The sequence below is a fragment of the Balaenoptera musculus genome, chromosome 3 (assembly GCF_009873245.2).
Source record: "Balaenoptera musculus isolate JJ_BM4_2016_0621 chromosome 3, mBalMus1.pri.v3, whole genome shotgun sequence".
NCBI classification, from domain to species: domain Eukaryota; kingdom Metazoa; phylum Chordata; class Mammalia; order Artiodactyla; family Balaenopteridae; genus Balaenoptera; species Balaenoptera musculus.
The window spans coordinates 51,152,698-51,178,428 of record NC_045787.1 but is presented as its reverse complement, the minus strand read 5'-3'; the positions used below and the strand labels follow the sequence as shown (position 1 = coordinate 51,178,428).

Below are 25,731 nucleotides of genomic sequence, written 5' to 3'. Positions count from 1 at the left end.
GAGTACAAAGATATTTTCAGGTCTCCTAACCAGCCATTAACTTTCCTGTAACTCTCCCACATCAAAATTCCAATCTATGCCAAGTATATTTTGTTTCAATTAATATTGTTCTTTTAATTTTTCTACAGTTTATAGGTCTTATATGTGTATAAGGTTACACACTAGAGAAGAAACTTGCTCCAGTAAAGTGCAGACTTCATTATTTCGATCTAACTGTGGGGAAAGGCTCAATTCTGAATTAGTGAAAATTCTCAAGGCTAATTTTATTAAGAACACAACGTTCATACCGAGGTTAATTCCAACGAGGAGGCTAACATTACACTAGCAAAGAAAAGCCTACGTCAATAAATGATTGCTAATTAATGTTATCAATTCTTTGTAAAATAATAATAAATTCTTGCCCTAAGCAGAAGACTCTATTAGAGTATTAGATTACTTCTACCCAGAGCCAAGGCTAGGTTGAAGCCAGTGCAGCAAATGCCTCAGGCACGTGCACGTGCATGCGCACACACACACACACAAAAACTCAGTAATCAAATTAAATATTTTAATGCAATATCTTTTTAAAGAATCCAAATCACTGAAAAATAAACCATTAATGACCAAACTGGTAAATTTAAAAATAAAGACAGAATCAGTATGACTAATTTTTTTTCTTTTGCCTCAGGCTCCAATATGGCTTTGCAAGGCACTGCTTCTAACTCTTCTAATTATATCATATTCTTAAAGAGTTTGACAATAGTGTAAGTATTTCCCTTGCAACTTAAAAAAAAAAAAAAAAATCTGACTATTCTTACTTACCATGTGTGCCAGGCACTGTGCTAAATTCTTTATATAAACTGTATGTTTCAGGACTTTCCTGGTGGTCCAGTGGTTAAGAATCCGCCTTCCAATGCAGGGGACATGGGTTGATCCCTGGTCGGGAAACTTAAGATCCCACATGCCGCGGGGCTACTAAGCCTGCGCGCTGCAACTACTGAGCCCGCATGCCACAACTAGAGAGCCCTCGTACCACAACAAAAAATAAAATAAAATAAAATATTTAAAAAAAAAACTATATGCTTATTCTCATTTCATCCTCATGTATCTTTCTAAGGCATGTATTATTATTATCCCTATTTTTCCATAAAGAAACTGATTCTGTGCTTGTAGTGCACCATACTGCTTCTCAATATATAATGATATACTTGAACTCAGATTCATGAAATAATTCAAATATCAATAGGTCTTTACTACCTACTTCTCCTTTAGGGTTTACAAAAACAAGCTACCGATGGGGTTCAGGACATACCACCCCAAAATATGGCACCCTAACATACTGAATATTTTAAGCTAAAGGAGTTTGATGAAACAGCAGTAGCAGGAAGGTCACTCTGACCTTCCACACCCTTCTCCCCTGAAACAGGTAATAAAATCCTCCTGTGAAAGGTGCCCTCCCTATACCAGGAGGTATCTCTGAAGATGAAGGAAGAAGAATTCTAATGAATAGGACTTGTTAAATCTCCCCCAGTTTACTACACTTACTTCATACTCTTTGATCTATCGTATTTCTACACAACTGTCCACTTCATCAAACATGGCATAAAAATACTCAGGTTTAACTGTTTCTTTGGGTCTTCCTTTCCTTACAAAGGCTCCCTGTGTCACTTAAAACTTACATTAAATAAATGTATATATTTTTCTCCTTTTAATCTGTCTTTGTCAGTTTAATTTTCACACCCAGCCAGGAACCCTAAGAGGGTGAAGGAAAAATTTTTCCTCCCTTACACTATGATGTCAAACATCAAATGTTTCTATCTAAAATTTTTGTCTCATGGGGATGTAATGTACAGCAAGGTGACTATAGTTAGTAATACTGTACTGTATATTTGAAAGTTGCTAAGAGAGTAGATCCAAAGCTCTCATCACAAGAAAAAAAATTGTTACTATGTATGGTGACTGGATGTTAACTAGACATATTGTGAGGATCATTTTGCAACATATACAAATATTGAATCACTATGTTGTATTACTTGAAACTAATACAATGTTATATGTCAATTATACCTCAATAGAAACAAAAAATTACTTTGTCAATAAAGTTTACTGAATATGCTTAATCTATGTTTACATGAAAGTGTATTTTACTGATAAGAATAAGCAGTCTTATTGATCTAATAAGAATTTAATCACTAAAGGGGAATTTAGCTTATACTTGTGTGTTTAATGAGATAATAAAAAAAGATTCTAAAAACGAATATACACTTTCTTTTTCAAGAGATTCTAAGACTTCAACTGATAATGAGTTAGGGGACACTTAAGAAAAACGGGGAAAAAACTCTATCTGCTCTGTCCAATCTGGTAGCCACTAGACACAGTGGCATTTTAACCTGAAAATTCAAGTTAAATCAGACAAAATTTTAAATCTGGTTTCAGTCACACTGACCATATTTTAAATGCTCAATAGCCACAGGTGGCTAATGGATACCATACTAAATAACAGAAGATACAGAACATTTCTATCACTGCAGAAAGTTCTAGGAGACAGCACTAATACAATATTTCAAACTATTATTCTGGTTCATATTATAACTACTGCATGCTTATATTTATATAATATGATAGTATGCAATAACTTGCAAGAGATGGCCTAAAAAATCCATTTTCCAGAAATCATAATGGATTTGGAAGTATAACTCCCAGCTGAGAATAATGTACATGAAATGTTATTACCAAATGTACATGGTTTAAGAGTGTAGGGACTTCCCTGGTGGTCCAGTGGTTAAGACTCTGCACTCCCAATGCAGGGGGCACGGGTTCAATCCCTGGTCAGGGAACTAAGATCTCGCATGCCACACAGTGTGGCCAAAAAAAAAAAAAAGTGTATTTATTGTACTATATTTATTTAAATCATCTGTGCAGGGCACTTGAGGTAGGAGGCAATTTACAAGGCAGAATAATTGTTAATAAAGGTAAAAAGACTTCCAAGACTTTTCTGTAGTGCTAATCATACTGCAGAACTTCTCAGAAGAGACCATGAATTCAGAAAAAGAAGATTAGACACTTAGCTCTAGGAAACTGCAAAGAGTTTACATCTCAAGTGAAAACTTCCCCAAAAAAACAAAAGAAAACTTCCCCAAAAAAACAAAACAAAACTTCCTGTGGACAGAGACAGAGGAAAGAGCAATTTAGACCTCAGAATAAATTCAGTGGGCCTGAACCAATACAAAAATGGATCCCAATTTAGACTAAACACTTCTGATTGATAAGAAAGGAGGGGGACCTTAATTATTGAGGTCAGAAGAGGAAAGTACCGTATGAAAGGGAATGAATAACAAGACCCAAAGAGATCCTCCCTTACACAATACTACAAAGAAGTAATAAACCAAAGGGAGAAAGACTGGCCTGATGGGAACAGGAAGTGATCAACATGGGACCGCTAATTAGAATTTTAGTGTTGTGATATAAGAGCCACTTAGAAATCAGACTTAAAACGGCAGACACAAAAACATTCTAATCAAATGGAGGAAGAGAAGCCAACCAAAAAAAAAAAAAGGCATAATAACTCAAACATTTTCTAACAAAAGAAATTAAAACTACTTACCACTGGGTTGAATTTATCTCCCTGATGTTTCTTAATTGAGCCAACATTCTATGGAAACCATAAAAAGAAACAAAATTAACAATAAAAATAGATCTTTATGATTTTAAGGAATATCTCTTCTAATTTCTTATTTACCTCAAAATGTAAATTAAAATTCTCAATAATTCAGCCCCATAAACTGACACACACAAATTTGCTAACTTCTAAATACATAGCTACCTTCTCAACCAGTCACTGGATTTACTGTTCATAATACATTTATAAACTATTGAGAGCCCTCATCTATATCAAATAATAAATACCTCCCTATCTACCATTAAAACCCCATTTATTTGCGCTTACTGAAAATTAATAAAGTTTTCCCAAGCAAATAAACTCTAATCACCAATTATATTTAAATTTAGTAATTTTTGATGGTTCTATGTAGCAGACACTGTTAATTGCTTATCAGTTTTTTCCCCCTTTCCAGAATTTTCCTTATTCAGGGTGGTAATGGACCCAGCTAAAAACCCACTTGTGAGCTTTCCAAGAAGGGTGAACAGGTAATGGATGACACAGTTAAGATCAATGACATATACTTAGAAGTCTACTTTGGGGGTGGGATGGGGGTTGGTCCTGGAAAAACATTTGCTTTCCTTATCCAGGGACAGATGTGAACATGTCTACTACTATCTTATGACCATGAGTCAACAAGCATGAGGATTAAAAAGCTACCAAAAAGGCTGACAGAGTAGAAAGACAAAACAAGCTGGGGGTCTCTAATAGCACAGTTGAGTAGCTGAACTACAGAAATATCTGGATTTCTTGGTTTATAAGAAGACTAAACCCCTATTTGTTTAAACCATTGCTAGGTTGGTTTTCTGTACCTGTAACCAACACATTCCAAAATAAGACAGCCCAAAACCCAAAATAACAGCATTAACGTATATACATCATAAATAATCTTTTTTTAAAGTTATTAATAAGTATGTGTTTCAGAATTTACAGGGTCACTTTAAATATATTGGGCTATATGTCTCTATGCTAAATTGTTTAGGACTGCTGAGCTGTTTAACCTTCTCCACAAATTCCACCCATAGTACATGCCACAAAAAATACCTTTGCATATATCAAGCAAAGATGGCCACTTAATTTGTCCCTCAAGGTACTCCCATATACATAGTAGTCTGGTAAAATGGCATTGCCAATGAACTGAGATGGAATAAGGCTACAGAAGGAGCAGGTTAGAGAGAAGAGAGAAGGAAGTTTGTGTTTAGAGACTTTAGCTTGAAATACCTGAAAGCTGTCCTACTGCGATCCTACATAGGCAGTTGGATATGGGTATTCAGAGATGTGGGGAGAAATCCAAACTAAGGATATAAATTTGTAAGTTATCTGTTTAGAGATAATATTTAAAGTAATGAAATTAGATGAAAGAATCAAGGGCATGAATGTGGACAAAAGAGTACAGATTCAAGAAAGAAAGAAAAGAAGGGAAGGAAGGAAGGGAGGGAAGAAAACAGATTCAATGATTGAGCCCTGAGATATTATAAAAATAGGTCATAAAGAAGAAATAGAACCAGAAATAGAACATTGAAGAGAAGCAGTCAGTGAGTCAAGAGAAACTACCCCCCAACCACCCACCCAAAGTGTGATATCCTAAAAGCTAAATGGAAAAAAATGTTTCAAGGAGGAAGTTATCAACTATGTTAGTAAGAACTTTGTCACTGTGTAATAATGTAAAGGTCATTGATTATCTTACTGGGCAGTGGTAGAGACAAAACACTGTTTGGAGGGGATTCAAGAAATAGGAAGAGGATAATCTGACATAGCAAATACAGGCAACTCAGGTAGTTTAGCTAAAAAAGACATTGGAAAAATAGAGCAGTAGAGAGAGCAGAATGTGAATCAAGAGTCACAGCAGTGGATTTGTAGCCAGATGCGAATAATCTAGTAAGAGAAAGAGATACATTTTTATAAAGAGATTTGGAAAACCATTCATAGACCATCCTAACAAAGTTTCCCACCAGTTTCAAAAAAAAAAGCTGCTCATGAGGAGGAGAACAAAACAAAAGAAACCTCAGGTGCCATGGTACAACTAGCTAAACGAAATTCACTTAGGGTATTTTTTAAACTGCTACAGATTACCGTAGCTTCTCCCTAGAGATTCTGATTTAGGAGATGAGATATAAAACTCAAGATTCTTTATCATACACAAAATGCTGATGTGATACTTTTTTCTAACAGTTTCAACAATAATCAACCCATAGTCAATATTATTTCATCTATACTCAAACCACCATCTTTTCCCCTTTCCATCCTTTTTTGATAAACTCTCATTTGGGGGATTACTGTACCAACTGAAAAGTGAAATCACTATAAAGGTTTTCTAAAATACAGTATGTTATACTTCCCTATGGATCTGAAGAGATCACAAGTTATACTTGGCTAGATTTAAGAGAAATCTTATGTTGGAACCATCTTTTTAAATGAGTTCAGAAGTTGAAATGCACAACAAAGGCTCCTCAGGCATGCCCATAGCCATTAGATGGTATTTAGTGGTTGTGTAAGATCATTTTAGTTTAATCATGGCTATCACAGTATTTGCTAATCTGTATTTGGTACAACCTGTGCTTAATTCTGAGGCATTTTATGGACATTATTAACCCATTACCGGTAAGTACATGAATAGTAAACAATGAAAATAGTTATATGCAAAAGAGCAAAAATAAAAACGTAAAAAAACCTATGTAATGAAAAAAACAAATGCTGTATAGGAGCATTTGATTCTGAAAGACAAAAATAACTGAACGTATAAAATGTGCTATGCCTACAACATATACAGCAAGAAATGAGGAAAGGAGGCTGGTGAAATAGCTAAATTTCACACTTACAAGGTCAATGCTGCTGTCTGACCCCTGCTAGCCTAATTCTGATTCAGTAGAAAGCTGAGAGCTTCTTCAACGTCAGCACTGTTAATCAAACTTTCACATCAAACCATGGTTAGCCTAAATATGCCCCCAAAAAAATCTTAATGTGGAATAAAATAGTTGACATACATACTGAAGTTACACAGAGTTCCCACATTTGCATAAACTTCCACTTTATATTTTTACAAATAACTTACATAATAAAAAAGACCTTTAGAGTACAGTTTGGCAATGCATACATCCATATAACCAACAGCAACCAAGATATAAAATCTTTCTATCACCCCAGAAAGTTCCCATGTGCTACTTTCCAGTCAACACCCTGGCCAAGGCAACCTATCCTAAATAAGAGTGCTATGACATTTGTGTACAAATATTAGGAGAATGCAGGCTTCAGTTCTTGTGGGTAAATATGGGAGTGAAATTGCTAGATCAAAGTCTATAAGCATGTTTAATTTTATTAAAAAAAAAAAAAGGAATAAACAAACAAGTCATTTTACAAACTGGTTTTATCACTTAACACTCCCAGAGTTCCAATTAAATCCTCACCAACACTCGATATTCTGTCTTTCTTAATATTAACCTATGTAGTAGGTGCGGACAAGTAGCTCGCTGTATTTGTGTTTTGCATTTCTCTAATTACAAAATGGCATAGCAGAGCCTCATCTGTACTTGGAACTCAGTAAGGTGATAAGATACTGGACTCAAGCCTTACATGACACTCTAGTGGGATAAGGCTTTTGGAGAAAAGAGTGACGAATTTTGTATATGGGAGGATTGCAAATTATTGTACAAGAGGATATACTATATTAGAAAACAATTCTCCATGAACATCTCACATTTCTGCATGGTCTGGGTCCACTGAGCAATGTCATTTACAGCCAATTTAAGATGTTTATACAAGGATACATTCCAGATAATAACACTCAGCAACACTGAGACAGTTCAGTGTCCTCTCTCCAGAGACGATTTGTTTAAATTCCAGAGTAAAAATAAGGTTTCTCTCTCTCACTCTCCTGAGGAGAAGGATAGACAGGTCATCAGTGGTCCTATGAAAGATCAGAGTTTCCTAATTTGGGGTTCCCCTTCTGTAATGCACACTACTATCTGTGCAGGCACCATCTGACCCTCACTGTGAAGCTCTATGAAGATTTAGGCTCGGGTAACTGACACAAAATATTGCCCTGGTTGCTGCTTTTTCAGGGAGTAATAAACCCTTTGTTTCTGGTCTAGAAGTCTTGTGTTTTCTGGCAAGTTAACATTTTAACTTGTAAGTAGGGTAAAACCTCAGACTTTACTGTTTCTGATTTAACCAGCGTAACTTAAGAAACATGGCCACGATGTTTTATACCACCTAAGATCAAGAGATGCAGAGTCTATTTCCCCAATCCTTGAATTTGGGCTGAACTGTGACTTGCTTATACCAACTCAATGTGGCAGAAGTTAGGCAAGTAACAGTGCCTATGCCTCACGAAGATTTACAACTTCTGCTTTTACCTTCCTTGAATGCAGCCCTGAGGACATGATGCTGTAATTCTTTGTAGGATAAAAGACCACACGCTGATTCACAAATTCAAGAGCTATATAAATTGTTGTAGTTTTAAGCTTAAGTTTACCAACTGTATTGATTTTTTCAAAGAGAAAACTTCATAATTTGTTCATTTACTGATGGGACATTTTCCATTTCCCTGATTTCACTTTTCTCTATTTTTTCAGCCTTTTATTTATTTTGAATTTGTCTCTCTTTTTCTGACTCTTAGGGTAAAGCTTATTAAGTAATTGATTCTAATACTTTATTCTTCAAGATTTAAAGCTATAAATTCTGAGATGCACTTCATAAAATTTGATATGTTGTCTTTTTGTTGAATTTGTTTAAAATGCTAACTTCCCATTTGATTTATTATTTTACCCATGAGTTATTCAGAATCATCTTAATTTCAAAACATTCAGGGATTGGGAATTCCCTGGCAGTCCAGTTGTTAGGACTTGGAGCTCTCACTGCCGAGGGCCCAGGTTCAATCCCTGGTTGAAGAACTAAGATCCCACAAGCCGCGTGGTACAGCCAAAAAAAAAAAAAAAAAAAAAAAAATTCAGGGCTCTACTAAACCTCATTTTGTTACTGATTTCTAATTTAATTCCACTGTAATCAGAGAAAATAATATTATGATTTCAAGTCTTCACAACATGTTGAAGTTTTGACAGCCCACATGAGATCTACCGAGGTGAGTGTTTCATGTATATTTAAATGTCACATTCTGCATCTCTTGGGTTTAGTGTTCAAAAAATGTCAGGTTAAATTGATTGAGAGTGGTGTGCAAATCTTCTGTACCCTTACTAATTTATGGCATTCTTTTTCTACTAATTACTGAAAAGTACTGAAATCTCTAACCGTAAGTGTAAATATGTTTTATTTCTGTCAATTTTTATTTCATGTATTTTGAATCTCTTATAAAGTATCAATAAATACACATTTGGGGTTCTTGTACCTTCTGAGGAATGGATCCTTTTAACATATAAAATGTCCTTTCTCTCTGCTAATAATCCTTGTCTTGAAGTATAGTTTGCCTGATATCACTATAGCCATAGGAACTTTCTTTTGATAAGTGTTAATGTATATTTTTCCAACTATTACTTTTAACCAAATTTGTCTTTAAAGTGCCTATTTGTATGAAGCATATAGTTGGGTCTTACTATTTTATCCAATCTGACAATTTCTATGTATTGATGGTAGGCTTAGACCATTTATATTTAATATAATTACCGGTGTGATTTAAGTTTATTACATTACTATTTATTTTTTATTTGTTCTTTGTTCCTTTTTTTCCTGCCTTCAAATATAGTTATTTTTTTCCTATATTATCTCATTTTATGGACTTTAAGCTATACATATATATTTTGTGGTTGCTCTAGGAATGTACAGTATGTATTCTTAATTCATCATAGTCCACCATCAAATAATATTATACTATTCTAATTATACTATGTAATTTTATATATGATGTAACAAATGTAAGAGTATAATTTATTTATGTCTACTCTCGCTCATATTTCATGCTATTGTCATAAATTTTACTTCTACATATTATAAATCCCACAATTTTTTTTTGTTTTACACTATTCAACTGTCATTTATATAAATTTAAAAACCAGAAAATAGACTTTCATATTTATTCACACATTCACCATTTCTTAGTCTATTTCTTACTACTATCAAGCCCATTTGAACAGTTTTTTTAAAAGATACTGCATTTTTCAGTTCTAGAAAACATCTGGTGTTGGTACAAAGTTCCCAATACTCTCCTGAAATACTCAACCCCTCACATGTTATCCTGTAAATTGTTTTAAAATCATTGTCTCCTAACTCATTGACTCCTAACTCTGGGTCATCTAATAAGTCTGGTTTTGTTAACTGTTTTCTCTTAATTATACAATCATATTTTCCTTTTTCTTTGTATATTTCATAATTTTTCACAGTATTCTAGATGCTTTTTATAAAATAACAGTTGAGAACTGAATGTAATATTGTTAAGTTTTACTTATTACCCAGAGAGTCTATGCTCTTCTCTCAGTTAGGATGAATGATAATTCAGATTCCTAGTAGAACCAATTTGAGCTGGGACTGGCTGCAGCTTTAATTAGAGTGAATTCTTCTGTGATCAATTCAACCCCCAACTTCCCATCTCCAACCACAGCCATATCTTTTTGATCTTGTCAAAATTTGAGATAGGAAGAATTTGGGCTGCAATTCCAGATATTTTTGGTTCGGTTTACCTTTAGATTCAACCCCAGCAGTGTCCCATAATTCAAGAACCATTAGAATTTGCAGAACTATACATTTCTATAGGTTTTTTTCAACTAAGCCTCTACTCCTCTTTATGGCAAAATTCAAGGTGGATAAAATTATCAGGTTTAATGATTTAATTTTGCCTTTGGGGCTCTGTCAGATTCCTATCCCTTCACAAAAGCCCACACTGTCACCTGAGGACTGGATGATTTATATTCATCCCTTCAGTCTTTCCATTTATGGTAAGTCCTGCTTCATCCTATACTGAAATCTGGTTGGGAAACTGCCACACTCTTGACTCACCTATGAGAGGTTCATGTACCTATGGAAATCAGTTCACTAAGGCTTCCTTGATTCCACTGATTTTTTGCTAGCTCTATTTTTTTTTTTTAAGTGTGATTTTTATTCTTTACAGGTTTTTCTTATTCTTACCAGGGGACCAAAAAATTTTTGTGCCTTCCTATATGCTAACTAGAAGCAGAAATACTAGGAGAAAGTGCAATAAAATTTCTGGGGAAAAAACAAACAAACAAACAAAAAGAAATACTAGGAGATTTCCAGGGTAGATAAAACAGTTCTCTTTATAGAAAAGATACTCCCATGGAAGATAGCCAGTCTGACTCACCCCTTTGTGAAACAAACTTGGTCAAGGTAGAAGAAAAAACTTCAGAATTCTCCTCCATCTCAGTTTAGAAGGAATGACAATTTATGGAACAAAAAGAGGGCCTAATTATTTTTACAGAAAAATCTTTCATTCCACAATTAGAAATAAGACTACAAATGCAAACATCCCAGCTAGAATTGGTTTATTTAACTCTGAAAACCTAACATTAGATCATTCTATAATCAGAGGGAGGAAGCGGAGGGAGAATGAGGAAAGAAAGCAGCTCAGTATGGCTCATAACCAAACTCAGAGAAGGTGAAACTGTGCCAAAAAGGAATACTGAAGGTCTGTGAGTAAATTTCAACTTTTTCTAACACAGAGTTCGTTCTGTTATCTTCAACAATAAGTCAATAAAGCTGTGCAAAGAGACGTTTGTTGGCAATATGCATCACAAACATATATTCACAATGATGTTGTGCTTATTTAACATGGTAAGAAATTAAATCTTGGCATTATTTCAAACTTAGAAATACTTTCTCATACAGTCTTGACCGGATTCTAAACTATTCCCATAACACAATCCAGTGGCAGGACTAATTTCTTCGTGTGTATTCCCTTATTTCTCTTTACTTCCTAGTATTCATCTCTATGCCAGAGTAAATCCCAATCTTCTTAGTTTCTGCTAATGACTTATAACAACTTCTTTTCCTCCTTGAACTCATTACACATGATTTGGGGAGCCTTGATGGGTACAGAACAAGATGCTCAAATAAACCAAGGAGAACCCTAGTTCTCTAAGATATTCTAAGGAACAACTGATTTTGATCACATGCAGAAATATAAGACACCGAGTAGGTGTTATTTTTCCTCCCATCTTAAAAAGGACCTCTCCTGAGGATATCTCTCCAGTTACTAACCCATTTCTCTGCTCCCTTTTACAGCAAAATTCCAAACAAGTTGTCTATATGCACTGACTTCAATTATTTCATCAACAGTTCTCAAACCCACTCCAATCACATTTTTGTCCCAATCACTTCAATGGAAACTGTTCTTCCTAGATCATTAATGGCCTACCTATTGCCAAATCCAACAGACAATTCTAAGTTCATCTCTCACTTGACTTAGTAGTAGCATTACTCCCCACTACTTTACCCATTTTCTTCACTTAGCTTCCAAGACACCACATCCTCCTGATTTTGTTCCTACGCCACTGGCCAGACCTCAGTCTCCTTTGCTAATTGCTGCACTTTATGTCAACCTCTTAACACATTATAGTGACTGAGAATACAGATGTTGGCCCTCTTCTCTATCTATACTCATACCTTTGGTAATCATCCAGTTTCAAATCTTGAAATATTATCAACTCTTTCAATACTAAGTACTCTACCGACACCTGTCTTAGTTTGGGTTCTCTCAAAAACAAAGGCTGAGGTAAAGACTTGAATGCAGATCGTCTGTCTAAGAAATGACCTGAGGGAGCAGGGAGAGTATGAGATATGGAGGAAAAGCCAATATAAGAAATGGTATATCATCAAAGTCATCCCTAAGGACAACTGGGGTTCATTCTACTTAAACTCCCTGAGACAGGCGCACAGGAGGTCTCAGAACTGTCTGCCTATAGGATGAGAGGCAAGCTGTTATCCATCTGCTCCTGTCTCCCACTAGTTAAGGACTGCTTCTATGGACATTAACTTTCCCAAACCACAAGCCCATGCTTGCTTTCTGGTCTAGATGGCCTCCCACAGCAGAGAAATCGCTGGGGCTCACTTTCACTAAAAAGACAAATAACAAAACTTAACAATGGGCAAAGGTTTGAAGAGGCATTTCTCCAAAGAAATACCAATGGCCAATAAGCACATAAAAAGATGATCAACATCATCAGTCATTAGGAAAATATAAATCAAAACCACAAAGAGATAAAATTTTATACCAACTAGGGATGGTTACAATAAAAAAGGTAGGTATCAGGACAGATGTGGAGAAATTGAAACCCTCATACATTGCTGATGTAAATGTAAATTGTTTTAGTCACTTTTGAAAAACAATTTGGCAGTTCCTCCAAAAAGTTAAACATAGTTACCATATGACCCATCAATTCCACTCCTAGGTATAAAACCAAGAGGACTGAAAACACCTGCTTTCAGAAAAACTTGTAACTAATGTTCATAGCAGCATTATCCATAGTGGCCAAAAAGTAGAAACAATCTAATATCTATCAACTAATGAATGGAGAAACAAAATGTTTTATATCCATACAATGAAATGCGTATTATTCAGCTATATAAAGAGATGAACTACTGATAAAGGATACAACATGGATGAACCGTGGAAACTTTATGCTATGGTAAAGAAGCCAGACACGAAAGGCCATATACTGTACGATTCCATTTTTATGAAATGTCTCAAACAGGCAAATTTATAGAAACAGAAAGCAGATTAGTGGTTCAGGGTCTAGGGGCAGTGGGAAACAGGAGTGACTGCTCATGGGTATGGAGTTTGGGGAAATGATGAGATTTTTTGGACTCAGATGATGATGATGGTTGCAGGGCCCTGTAAATCTACTAAAAATTACTGGATTGTACACTTTAAACAGGTGAACTTTATTGTATGTGAATTAGAGCTCGATGGAAAAATAGCTTAAAAAAAAGAAAAAATATCAGGACACTGGTTAATGCCACTATGATGTATTAATACAAAAGATTCCAAACTGATTTCCTAATCCCATTCAGTTAGCACCTGACTTTTCATTTCAATTTATTTTACCACCTTCCTTCTCCCTTTAAAACCTTAAAATAAGTTACTTATACGCAACCCCATAATCTAATCCCAACTAAAGTTTTACAACTTTACTGAGCCAAATCCTTTGCTCAGGTGAGGCCCTTTACCTTACCACAGACTCCTCCTTTCCACCTGACACTTCAATATGCTAATTACTTCTTTGTTCTTTAAGTGGCGTTTTAAATGAAGCTGTCTATAAATAAAATGTTTTTATGCAGCGTGTACAGTGCCCTAGAAACTGAGCCAAAGCTGTTGAAAAGCATGACCTGATTTGCAAATCCTGGACACAAGTGCCCTAGTGCTTGAAATTCCACCATTATTTATTTTGGACACTCTCCAAACAACCTCTATTAAAATGCAAATCCACCTGGTGAAGACAAGGCCCTAATTTCTTAAGGTAAATTTCCTTACAGTATTTCCTAAGTTCAAGAGAAAAGGAGCTATAGAGAAGGAACCACGAGCAAAGAGCAGAAAAAGGTAGAAACCAGCAAATGAGCATGTGCGCGCGCACGTGCGCGCGCGTGTGCGCGCACACACACACACACACACACACACGAGAGGCAGGTTTGAAATCATTTTTCTGTACAGCTAATGTGTTTGTTTTGAGGTTAACTTAGCCTAATTATGATTATAAACACCACAAACCTTCCAAAGAAAGCCAGATCTTAACACCTTGTTACAGAAGGATTTTAAAAGCTTAATTAACACTTATAAGTAAAAGCTTAAAAATACCACCACTTGATCAAAGTCTTATGTATAAAAAGTTTCACTTTTAGAAGGATTCAGATTAATATCTTAGGTATATTTATAATTTTATTAACTCATTCTAAATTTTAAGTATATTTATAATTTTATTAACTCATTCTAAAAATCTCTTAGGGCTGAAGACATTTATTTTTTAAGTAAAATAGCATTATATATGTAGAGACGAAGAGAAGCAAACCCAAATTTTAAGCTGCTTCTACTTCTAAATGTCCCACCTATACCTAAATCCTCTTGTGCTTATCTGATAGACAATGTGTGGAATTAGCCTTAATTTGTCAAACATTACTTTTGAAAGTACTTTTTTTAAGTAACGAATTTCTTTAAAATTCTCTGTAGAAAAGGAAGTGGGAAAATGTTGTGAGAACAGCTAAGAACTGCCAGGTGCTTTGTGCCAAATTCATTCACATACTGAACTCTGACATCCCTCTAAATTAGCTATTATATACACATTTAAATATAAACAAAGATCACAGGACAAACAAGAGGCAAGTCTTAAAGCTCCAAGTATAACAGTGTTCCATATCATCAACGATTCTCAATGAATGAAAGGACACCTTAGGTCCAAAAACATCAAGGACCGACATGATAATAATTACACTTTCAATATTCCTGTTGAGAAAACATTTATAGGCATATGTATGAGTTTGGGAGTCTTTTGCAATAAAACCCCATGGCCTATGGGTGGAAACAATTCTAAAATTTCAACAGAGATATTCCACCTATCCCAAAATGGATGACAGGGAAAAATGACATAGACACCATTAGAATAACTTCCCAGTTCACAATGACCCCTTCCTTTCTCCGAGAAAAGGTGACCGCAAATCCATAAAATATTACAGTCAATGCAATTTAAAAAAATATAGCCCTTAAGGCAATACAATGGCACCAAAGACAGTCTTTTCAACAGATGGTACCAGAACAACCAATCACATTCAAAGGAATGAACCTAGACACAGAACTTATACCTGTCACTAAAATTAAATCAAAATTGATCACAGGCCTAAATGTAAAACATGAAACTATAAAACTCCTAGAAGACAACATAGAAGAAAACCTAGATGACCTTGAGTATGGTGATGATTTTTTAGATACAACATCCAAGGCACAATGCATGAAAGAAATAATTGATAATAAGCTAGACTTTGTTAAAACTATAAACCTGTTCTGCAATGTGAAGAGAATGGCAGGCAACAGACTGGCAGAAAATATAACTGGCCCTCCATATTCACAGGTTCTGCATCCTCAGATTCAACCAAACTTGGATCAAAAAAAAGCTTCCCTGGTGGCGCAGTGGTTGAGAGTCTGCCTGCCAATGCAGGGGACACGGGTTCGAGCCCTGGTCTGGGAAGATCCCACATGCCGCGGAGCAACTAGGCCCGTGAGCCACAATTACTGAGCCTGCGCGTCTGGAGCCTGTGCTCCGCAACAAGAGAGGCCGCAACAGCGAGAGGCCCGCGCACCGCAATGAAGAGTGGCCCCCACTCGCCGCAACTAGAGAAAGCCCATGCACAGAAACGAAGACCCAACACAGCCAAAAATAAATAAATAAATAAATAAATAAAATTTAAAAAATTAAAAATTTGACAAAAAATCCCAGAAAGTTTCAAAAAGCAAAACTTGAATTTGCCACAAGCTGGAAACAATTTACATAGTATTTTCATCATACTTACAACAATTTACAAAGTATTTACATTGTATTAGGTATTATAAGTAACCCAAGGTGATTTAGTATATGTGCTGCCGAAGCGAGCACAACCCAAGGTGATTTAAAGTACATGGGGAAGGCTTCCCTGGTGGTGCAGTGGTTGAGAATCCGCCTGCCAATGCAGATGACACGGGGTCGAGCCCTGGTCTGGGAAGATCCCACATGCCATGGAGCAACTAAGCCCGTGCACCACCAACTACTAAGCCTGAGCTCTAGAGCCCGCATGCCACAACTACTGAAGACCGCACGCCTAGTGCCCATGCTCTGCAACAAGAGAAGCCACCGCAGTGAGAAGCCCGTGCACCGCAACGAAGAGTAGCCCCTGCTCGCTGCAACTAGAGAGAAGCCTGCGCACAGCAACGAAGACCCAACGCAGCCAAAGATTAAAAATAAATAAATAAATAAATTTTTAAAAATAAAAAATAAAGTATATAGGGAAGATATGCCTTGGTTACATGCAAATACTATGCCATTTTACATAAGGGACTTGAGCATCATCAGGTTTTGTTATCCTGGGACAAGGGAGGGTCCTCGAACTAATCCCGCCCCCTCCCCCATATGTGGGAGAACTGTATTTGCAAAAGACACAACTGATAAAGGACTGTTATTCAAAGTACACAAAGAACTCTGAAAACCCAACAAGAAAACAAACAATCCAATTAAAAAATTGCGAAGATCCTAACACTCTCACGTCACCAAAGAAGATATACAGATGGCAAATAAGCACATGAAAAGATGCTCCACATCATAAGTCATCAGGGAAATGCAAATTAAAACAAGATATCACTGTAAACCCATTAGAATGGCCAAAATCTGGAACACTGACAACACCAAATGCTGGTGAGGATGTGAAACTCTCATTCAGTGCTGGTGGAAATGCAAAATGGTACAGCCATTTTGGAAGACAGCTTGGCAGTTTCTTACAAAACTTAATGTACTCTTACCATACAATCCAGCAATCATGCTCTTTGGTATTTATCCAAAGGAATTGGAAACTTATGACCACAAAAAAAACCTGCAGGTGTATGTTTATAGCAGCTTTATTCATAACTGCCACTACTTGAAAGCAATCAAGATGTCCTTCAGTAGGTGAATGGATAAATAAACTGTGGTACATATTCAGAGGTTAAGAAGAAATGTGCTATCAAGCCATGGAGGAACCTTAGATGCATACTGCAAAGAAGAAGAAGCCTGAAAAAAACATACACACATATGTGATTCCAACCACATGATATTCCAGAAAAGGGAAAACTATGGAGACAGTGAATAGATCAGAGGTTTCCAGGGGTTGGGCGTGGAAGGAGGATGAACAGGCAGAGCACAGAGGATTTTTAGGGCAGTGAATCTACTCTGTAAGATACTATAATGACGAATACATGCCATTATACATTTGTCCAAATCCACAGAATGTGCAACACCAAGAGTGAACCCAAATGTAAACTATGGACTGTGGGTGATACTTATGTGTCAATGTAGGTTCACTAACTGCAACAAACGTACCACTCTAGTGGGGGATGATGATAATAGGAGAGGCTATGCATATGTGGGAACAACGTTGTATATAGGAAATCTCTGTACCTTAGGCTCAATTTGGCTGTGAACCTAAAACTGCTCTGAAAAAAAAAAAAAAAAGTATATTTTAAAAGAGAACAACTAGTCCTGATGTTTTACTTATTATGAAAAAAAGAATGGATGCAGATGAACTGGAAGACTTACAATCTCTGTCAGTGGTACTCATATTCCAACATGCAACCACTTAGTTTTAAATAATACCTCACTCTAAGTCTTAACTATCTGAAAAAAAAATTTTTTAAAGCTAACTCAAGCAAACTGGGACACCATGCTGCCCAAAATTTGACATTTCCTGGGACTATGAGGATTTTTTTTATAGCACACATGTGATTGGTTATACACTTGGAAATCTTGAAAATCTGTTAAGCCAGAATCATCTGTACCATATTCTTTGGTATTTTAGTGGTCTCAGTAAAGCATTTGCATTAGGTGCCTATTAACAGCTCTAAACCTGCCTCCTGAGGAAACCACAAGCTTTATAATAGCAAGTACCCCTGTAGAGAAGGAATGCTTGGCTAGTCAGACATAAATACTTATCACTTTCTTAATCTGACAATAAACATACCATTCTCTCAACTGATTTCCAGAGCATCAATAAGCAAAATAGAATTCTGATATGCCATTCTTTCATTAGAAAGCAAAATCCTGAAACTGTCTGCTACTCGGCTAGATAAACTCCAAATTAGAACAGTGATGGTTAGAGGAGTATAAAAAATACTGTCTCCATCTATGTCTATTTTACCCTTAGATCAAGTGAGAGTACCAAAAAAAAAAATATATATATATATATATGTGTGTGTATACATATATGTGTGATATATATGAATATATATAATATTTTGAAACACACTAGCCTATCCTCATGTATGATCCATCTTTGCTGAGTTTTTTGTATATTATATCATCCTATTTTTATTAAAATACATATATATTAAAAAAAGAGCCTGAGAGCCATGGAATGTGTTGTTAAATTACTGTCAACAATACTGTCCATTCATTACTCAACAGCTCTTACATAAGGGAATTTACATTTTAGAAATCATTTAGAAATTAATGCAAGGAAAATCTTTGAATCCTTTGGAGAACTTGAGATGTATTTCTTTACTCAGGGTAATGAGAACCTTGGCTCCCAGGAAGCTTAGCTAAATCTGATGTTCTATCATAGCTAAATTACTTTAACGTTATATATTTCCTCACTCCTTTCCTTGGATCTGATTTTGTATTTCTATTAACTAGTATTCACATCCTATTAAAAGTCACCTCGAATCTTATTTTTAAGAAGAAATAGTTTTAAAAAACAAAGTCAAACTAAACACACAGGGATCTTAATAAATAACTCTATCATATGGTGAAAAAAATAAAAGAAAAACTGTTAAGGCTGCCCTTGAATTATCATTTGAAAATATCTCCAAATAGACCCCCAAAGTGCTAGAAAGTTATACAGAAAGCTAACTGCGTAAGTATAGAGGCTGAATGGCACAATGGATCCTGGCAAAAGAATGCCTATGTGTCTCAGCTTATTCGTTTATCAGAATAAAGGTAGGGCTACTTATAGACTAGGAAAGTAGGACCTCAAATATTTATTCTTTGTCCTCACTTGAGCCTAGAACAGTTCTTAGCACAAGGTAGGTGCTTAAATGCTGTTGTAATATCTAACTTCTAAACTAGAAGAGAATAGAATCTAGATTCTATATTATCCTCCAAAAATCTACCTCAAATCCTTGCTCCTACATGGTAAGCAGACTATATAGGTGAGACACTGTAGTGCAGGAAAAAACTGTACTCCATAAACTGATACACTGGAACCTCTTCACCTTGTATACAATTCAAAGAACTAAACACTCTACTCTGAAGAAAGTGCCTAATACTAGTATATACGCCAATGCCCGGCAGAAGATAGTAGATTAAAAGTAGAACTTTGTTTTTTTAAGGTATGATGAGTAGGTCTAAATTAATTTGTCAAGTATATGCTGAGAATCTATTCATTATGTGTTAAGTACTATGCTATGAAAATAACAGATGGAAACACTATAAAATCCCATCAATAATAAACTACAGCAGAGCTACATAAAATTACAAAACCATTAAAATGCTGTCTTTTTATGCAGAAATGGAAAACTCATAATAAAAAGAGGACAAAGTTAAGAACAATTTTTTTAAAACAAAAAGTATATAATCTTATGCACACATACACAGGCTTAAGAAAAAACTAGAAACACAACAAAATAGAATAGTAATTATCTCAGAGGTGGAACTGCATGTAATTTTTATTTTCTATTTTGAACCTCTCCTTAGGTTAAAAAAATGTCTACACACACAAATATTCCCAACTGATTTTCAACAAAGATGCAAAGCAATTCAATAGAGGAAGAATACAGCCTTCTCAAGAAATGGTGCTGGAGCAGCTGGATACCCAGAGGCCAAAAAGATATCCTTGACCGAAATCTCACACCTTATACAAGAACTGACTCAAAATGGATTAAGATTTAAATGTAAAATGATAGAACTTTCAGAAGAACACACAGAAAATTTTCAGAATACAGGGATAGGCAAAGAGTATTAAGCACCAACCATAAAGAGTGATAAATTGGACCTCATGAACTAAAAACTTTTGCTCTGCAAAAGACCCTGTTAAAAAAATATTTGCAAACCGCATATCAAGAAAGGATCAGTATCTAGAATATATAAAGAACTCTCAAAATGCAACTGTAAAAAAAAAAAAAAAAAACTAGAAAGTGGATGAAAAACAAGAACAGACATTGCACTGAAGAGATATACAGATGGTGAATAATCATATAAAGGATATTCACCATCATTAACCATCAGGGAAATGAAAATTAAAATATGATGAGATACCACTATGTACCAGAAAGAACGGATAAAATAAAAAGTAGTAAGAAAGTAAGAAATAGTAACACCATCAAATACTGGCAAGGATGTGGAAAAACTGGATCTCTCATACACTGCTGGTGAGAATAATGCAAACTAGTACGGCCACTCTGGAAAGCACTCTGACAGCTTCTTATAAAATTAAACTACACAACACAGCGTTACACTCTTAGACATTTATCCCAGAAAAATGAGAACTTATCTCCACAGAAAAACCCGTACATGAATGTTCATAGTCCAAAACTGGAAACAACCTAGATGTCCTTCAACATGAAATAGTTAAACAAACTGGTAGTACATCCATATTGTGGAATACCACTCAGCAATAAAAGTCAATGAGCTATGGGCTTCCCTGGTGGCACAGTGGTTGAGAATCTGCCTGCTAATGCAGGGGACACGGGCTCGAGCCCTGGTCTGGGAAGATCCCACATGCCGCGGAGCAGCCAGGCCCGTGAGCCACAACTACTGAGCCTGCGCACCTGGAGCCTGTGCTCCGCAACAAGAGAGGCAACGATAGCGAGGGGCCCACGCACCGCGATGAAGAGTGGCCCCCGCTTGCCGCAACTGGAGAAAGCCCTCGCACAGAAACGAAGACCCAACACAGCCAAAAATAAATAAATAAATAAATAAATAAATTAATTAATTAATTAAAGGTGCTAATAATTAAAAAAAAAGTCAATGAACTATTACTATAAGCAACAACTTTGATGAATTTCCAGGGAATTAGGCAATTAGCCAATCCCAAAAGTTATATACTGTATGATTCCATTCATACAGTTTTTTTTAATAAGATTTTGCTGGGTTTTTTTTGTTTGTTTTTAATTTTTATTTATTTATTTTTATTTTTGGCTGTGTTGGGTCGTTTCTGTGCGAGGGCTCTCTCTAGTTGCGGCAAGCGGGGACCACTCTTCATCGCGGTGCGCGGGCCTCTCACTGTCGCGACCTCTCGTTGCGGAGCACAAGCTCCAGACGCGCAGGCTCAGTAGTTGTGGCTCATGGGCCCAGTTGCTCCGCAGCATGTGGGATCTTCCCAGACCAGGGCTCGAACCCGTGTCCCCTGCATTGGCAGGCAGACTCTCAACCACTGCGCCACCAGGGAAGCCCCCATTCATACAGTTTTGAAAAGACAAAAAGGGAGGGAGGGAAGTATGGGAAGGAGATGTTATTGTAGTAATAAAAGGGCAACAACAGGGATTCTTGTGATGATGGAACTATTTTGTATCCTATCAATTTCAATATCCTGGTTGTGATACTGTACTATAATTCTTCAAGATGTTGCCTCAAGGGGAAAAAAATCTCACTATATTATTTCTTAAAACTGCATGTGAATCTACAATTATCTCAAAATAAAAGGCTTAGCTCCAAAGAGAAGCCCAAAATGCAACATTAATAAACTAAGGGAAGAGAGAAAAATGCTAGCATTTTTACTTTTATTTAAAAAAGAAAAAATTTAGTTAAGCTAACCAAAATATCCAAAAATAATTAGAAGAGTTTATATATTTAAGTTTTAAATAAATAGCTAAGCACTTTTTAAAAGTTACAATGCAAACTAAACTCTTAGAAGAAAACATAGGGAAAAACTTCACGACACTGGATTTGGCAGTGAGTTCCTGGCTATGACACCAAAAGCAGAGGCAACAAAAGAAAAATTAGACAACTGGATTTCATCAACATTAAAAAAATTTTGTGCCTCAAGCCACTATCAACAGAGAAAAAGGTAACCCACAAAATGGGAGAAAATATTTGCAAATCATATATCTGGGTAAGGGATTAACATCCAGAATACAGAGAACTCCTAAAGCTCAACAACAACAGAACAACCAGATTCAAAAATGAGCAAAGACATCTCTCCAAAGAAAACATATAAACAAGCATATAAAAAGATGTTCAAGATCACTCATCATTAAGGAAATGTAAATCAAAATGATGAGATACCACCTTCACACACATCAGGATAGCTACTATCCAAAAAACAAAACAAAACAAAACAGAAAGGGAGTGTTGGCAAGGACGTACTGAAATTAGACCTCTCATTAGACCACTTGTGCTCTGTTGGTGGAAATGTAAAATAAAATAGTACAGGTAACTGTGGAAAACAATATGGCAGTTCATCAAAAAACTAAAAATGAGATTATCATATGTTCCAGCAATTCCATTTCTGCATATATACCCAAAAGAATTGAAATCAGGGTCTTGAAGAGTAGTATCTGTACACCCATATTTATGGCAGCATTATTCACAATAGCTAAAACATGGAAGCAACCCAAGTGTCCATGACAGATGAATAGTGAAGCAAAATGTGGTACATACAAAGGAATATTCAGCCTTAAAAAGGAAATCCTGACATATGCTACAACACAAATGAACTTTGAGGACATTATGCTAAGTGAAATATGCTGGAACCAAAAGGACAAATATTATACGATTCTATTTTTATGAGGTACTTAAAGTAGTGAAAATCATAGAGAAAATTAAGTAGAATGGTGGCTGCCAGCAGCTGGGAGGAAGAGGAATGGAACAGGGAATTATTGTTTAATGCACAGAGTTGCAATTTTGCAAGATGAAAAGAGTTCTGGAGGTGGATGGTGGTGATTGATGCACAACAATATGTACTTAATACCACTAAACTGTACACTTAAAAATGGTTAAGACAGTAAAGTTTATGTTATGTGAACTTTATCATAATCTAAAAAAAATTTAAGTTATAAATCCAAAGAAGGGAAAACTTCTCAAATATTTGGGGAAGCTTCAGTGGAAACAATGGTACTTGAGCTTGGCTGGATGGTGAGAAGAGGCAAAAAAATAAAAGTATATTTTTTAAAATGTGAGATTACAAATTGCATGCTGCTTTAGTATAACTCTTTCCATGAAACTTCTTGGCTCAAATATTGATGCTTTTCTTTTTATTTGTAAACTGAGCTGTATTGCAGTTATTTCTAAAATTAAAAACAATCATCTATGACAAACTAGCATGTGCCAAAGGAAAAAGAAAAGGTGTATTAACTCAAGGTGTCCTCACTTACCTGAACCCAGAACTTTTTTTCTATAACATCTATTAAAAATATTTGGAAAATAGTGCTGTTCTAGCTGCCAGTTAGAAGTATAGTTCTGGGGAGGGGGGTGAGGAGAAACAAAGGAAAGAAGGATTTAGTTTTAGGGATCTAATGCACAGCATTATGATTGACTATAGTTAACAAGTATTATATACTTGAAAGTTGCTCAGAGAGTTGATCTTAAATGCTCTCACCACAAAAAGGAAAAGGTGAGTATGTGAGGTGATGGAAGTGTTAGCTACCCCAAAGGTAGTAATCATATGGCAATACATGTGTATCAAATCAACCCACTATACACCTTAAACTTACACAATGTTACATGTCAACTGTATCTCAATAAAGCTGGGGGAGGGGGAGGGAAGATGAGAATTGAAAGGAGGCACAAAATAAACATTTAGCAAATTAAAAAAAAAAAAAGTGCTATTCTACAGAAACTATCTACTTCCGAACATACCTAGTAAAATTCTGGTATAAGGGAAAAAAAAGCCAGAGTCAGGAAACCTGGATTTTTTTTTTTTTTGGCCACGCCACGCAGCTTGTGGGATATTGGTTCCTCGACCAGGGATCAAACCCAGGCCCATGGCAGTGAAAGCGCCAAGTCTTAACCACTGGACCACCAGGGAACTCCCTGGATTTATTTTTTGAATCTCACTTATGTCACTAATAAACTAAATGACCTCTAGGATTTCACCTCTCCCTCTGGGCCAAAAGTTTCCCCTTCTGTTAATTGAAAAGAAAAGAGTGGTTACTTAGACTAGACTGTTTCTAAGTCGCTTTCAGTGATAAAATCCACTGAATATGAGGAAAATATCAGCATTCTGGGGAACGTCTTTCATTTATACCAAATTATCTATTAAGTATATTAAAAGGAAGGACAAGATCAAGGTCAGTGAAACATGTAAATTGACAAAAATAAACTCTAGGGTGTAAGCAGTGGCAAAGATCTCTTGGGAAACATTTACTATGTGTATAAACTACATAGCTAGAGAGTTTACTATTATGATCAAATAAAGGACCAAAATAACTATCATTAAAAGATATACATAATACTACTGTGCATCACACTAAATACTAAGAGTTCAAGGAAAATGTTTGTAAGTAGTAGTATTTTTCTCAGAAATAAATCAAAAAGCAGTAAAGGAACAAGGTTCAAGAAGCCATTCTCATACCACTTAAGTCACCTTCGAGAGGCAGTTACGGGGCAGAACAGTGATAGAAGGAACCAACTTCTACTTAAATCAACCTCAGAATTTAGCAAGTTTTCTTGTTCCCTTTCCAATTCCCCCAGCCAGACAATGCTAGAGAAAGAAAGTGTAGTATGATTAAATGGAAACTCCTGGGCAATCAGACTGCTATCCTAATGTTGGAGGATGATCTCAAGCAACGAAAGGAAATGAGGAAACAGACATTTCTCCAAAGAAGACACACAGATGGCCAAGAGGCACATGAAAAGCTGCTCAACATCACTAATTATTAGAGAAATGCAAATCAAAACGACAATGAGGTATCACCTCACACCAGTCAGAATGGCCACCATCAGAAAATCTACAAACGACAAATGCTGGAGAAGGTGTGGAGAAAAGGGAACCCTCTTGCACTGCTTGTGGGAATGTAAATTGATACAGCCACTATGGAGAACAGTATGGAGGTTCCTTAAAAAACTAAAAATAGAATTACCGTATGACCCAGCAATCCCACTACTGGGCATATACCCAGAGAAAACCATAATTCAAAAAGACACATGAACCCCAGTGTTCACTGCAGCACTATTTACAACAGCCAGGTCATGGAAGCAACCTAAATGCCCATCGACAGATGAATGGATAAAGAGGATGCAGTACATATACATACAATGGAATATTACTCAGCCATAAAAAGGAACGAAATTGGGTCATTTGTAGAGACGTGGATGGACCTAGAGACTGTCATACAGAGTGAAGTAAATCAGAAAAACAAGTATTGTATATTAACGCATATATGTACAATCTAGAAAAATGGTACAGATGAACCGGTTTGCAAGGCAGAAATAGAGATACAGATGTAGAGAACAAATGTATGGACACCAAGGGGCAAAAGCGGGCAGGGGGTG

General features: G+C 36.0%; 1 protein-coding gene across 13 annotated transcripts in view; it reads right to left on the bottom strand.

Annotated features, from left to right (window-relative positions):
* ERBIN (erbb2 interacting protein) overlaps nucleotides 1-25,731 on the bottom strand; it is a 110,919-nt gene that overhangs the window by 72,543 nt on the left and 12,645 nt on the right. For 12 of the 13 annotated variants that reach the window (XR_005019455.1, XM_036848756.1, XM_036848758.1 and 9 more), the window contains exons 1-2: nucleotides 7,332-7,508; nucleotides 3,584-3,631 (exon numbers count right to left, since the gene is read on the bottom strand). Coding sequence is in view for 11 of the 13 variants with exons in the window: in XM_036848756.1 (XP_036704651.1) it covers nucleotides 3,584-3,631; nucleotides 7,332-7,367 (84 nt within the window). In the remaining 2 variants the exon portion in view is untranslated. Of the gene's footprint in view, nucleotides 1-3,583; nucleotides 3,632-7,331; nucleotides 7,509-25,731 lie in introns of those variants that run through there. The other variant, XM_036848760.1, reaches the window with a different exon arrangement.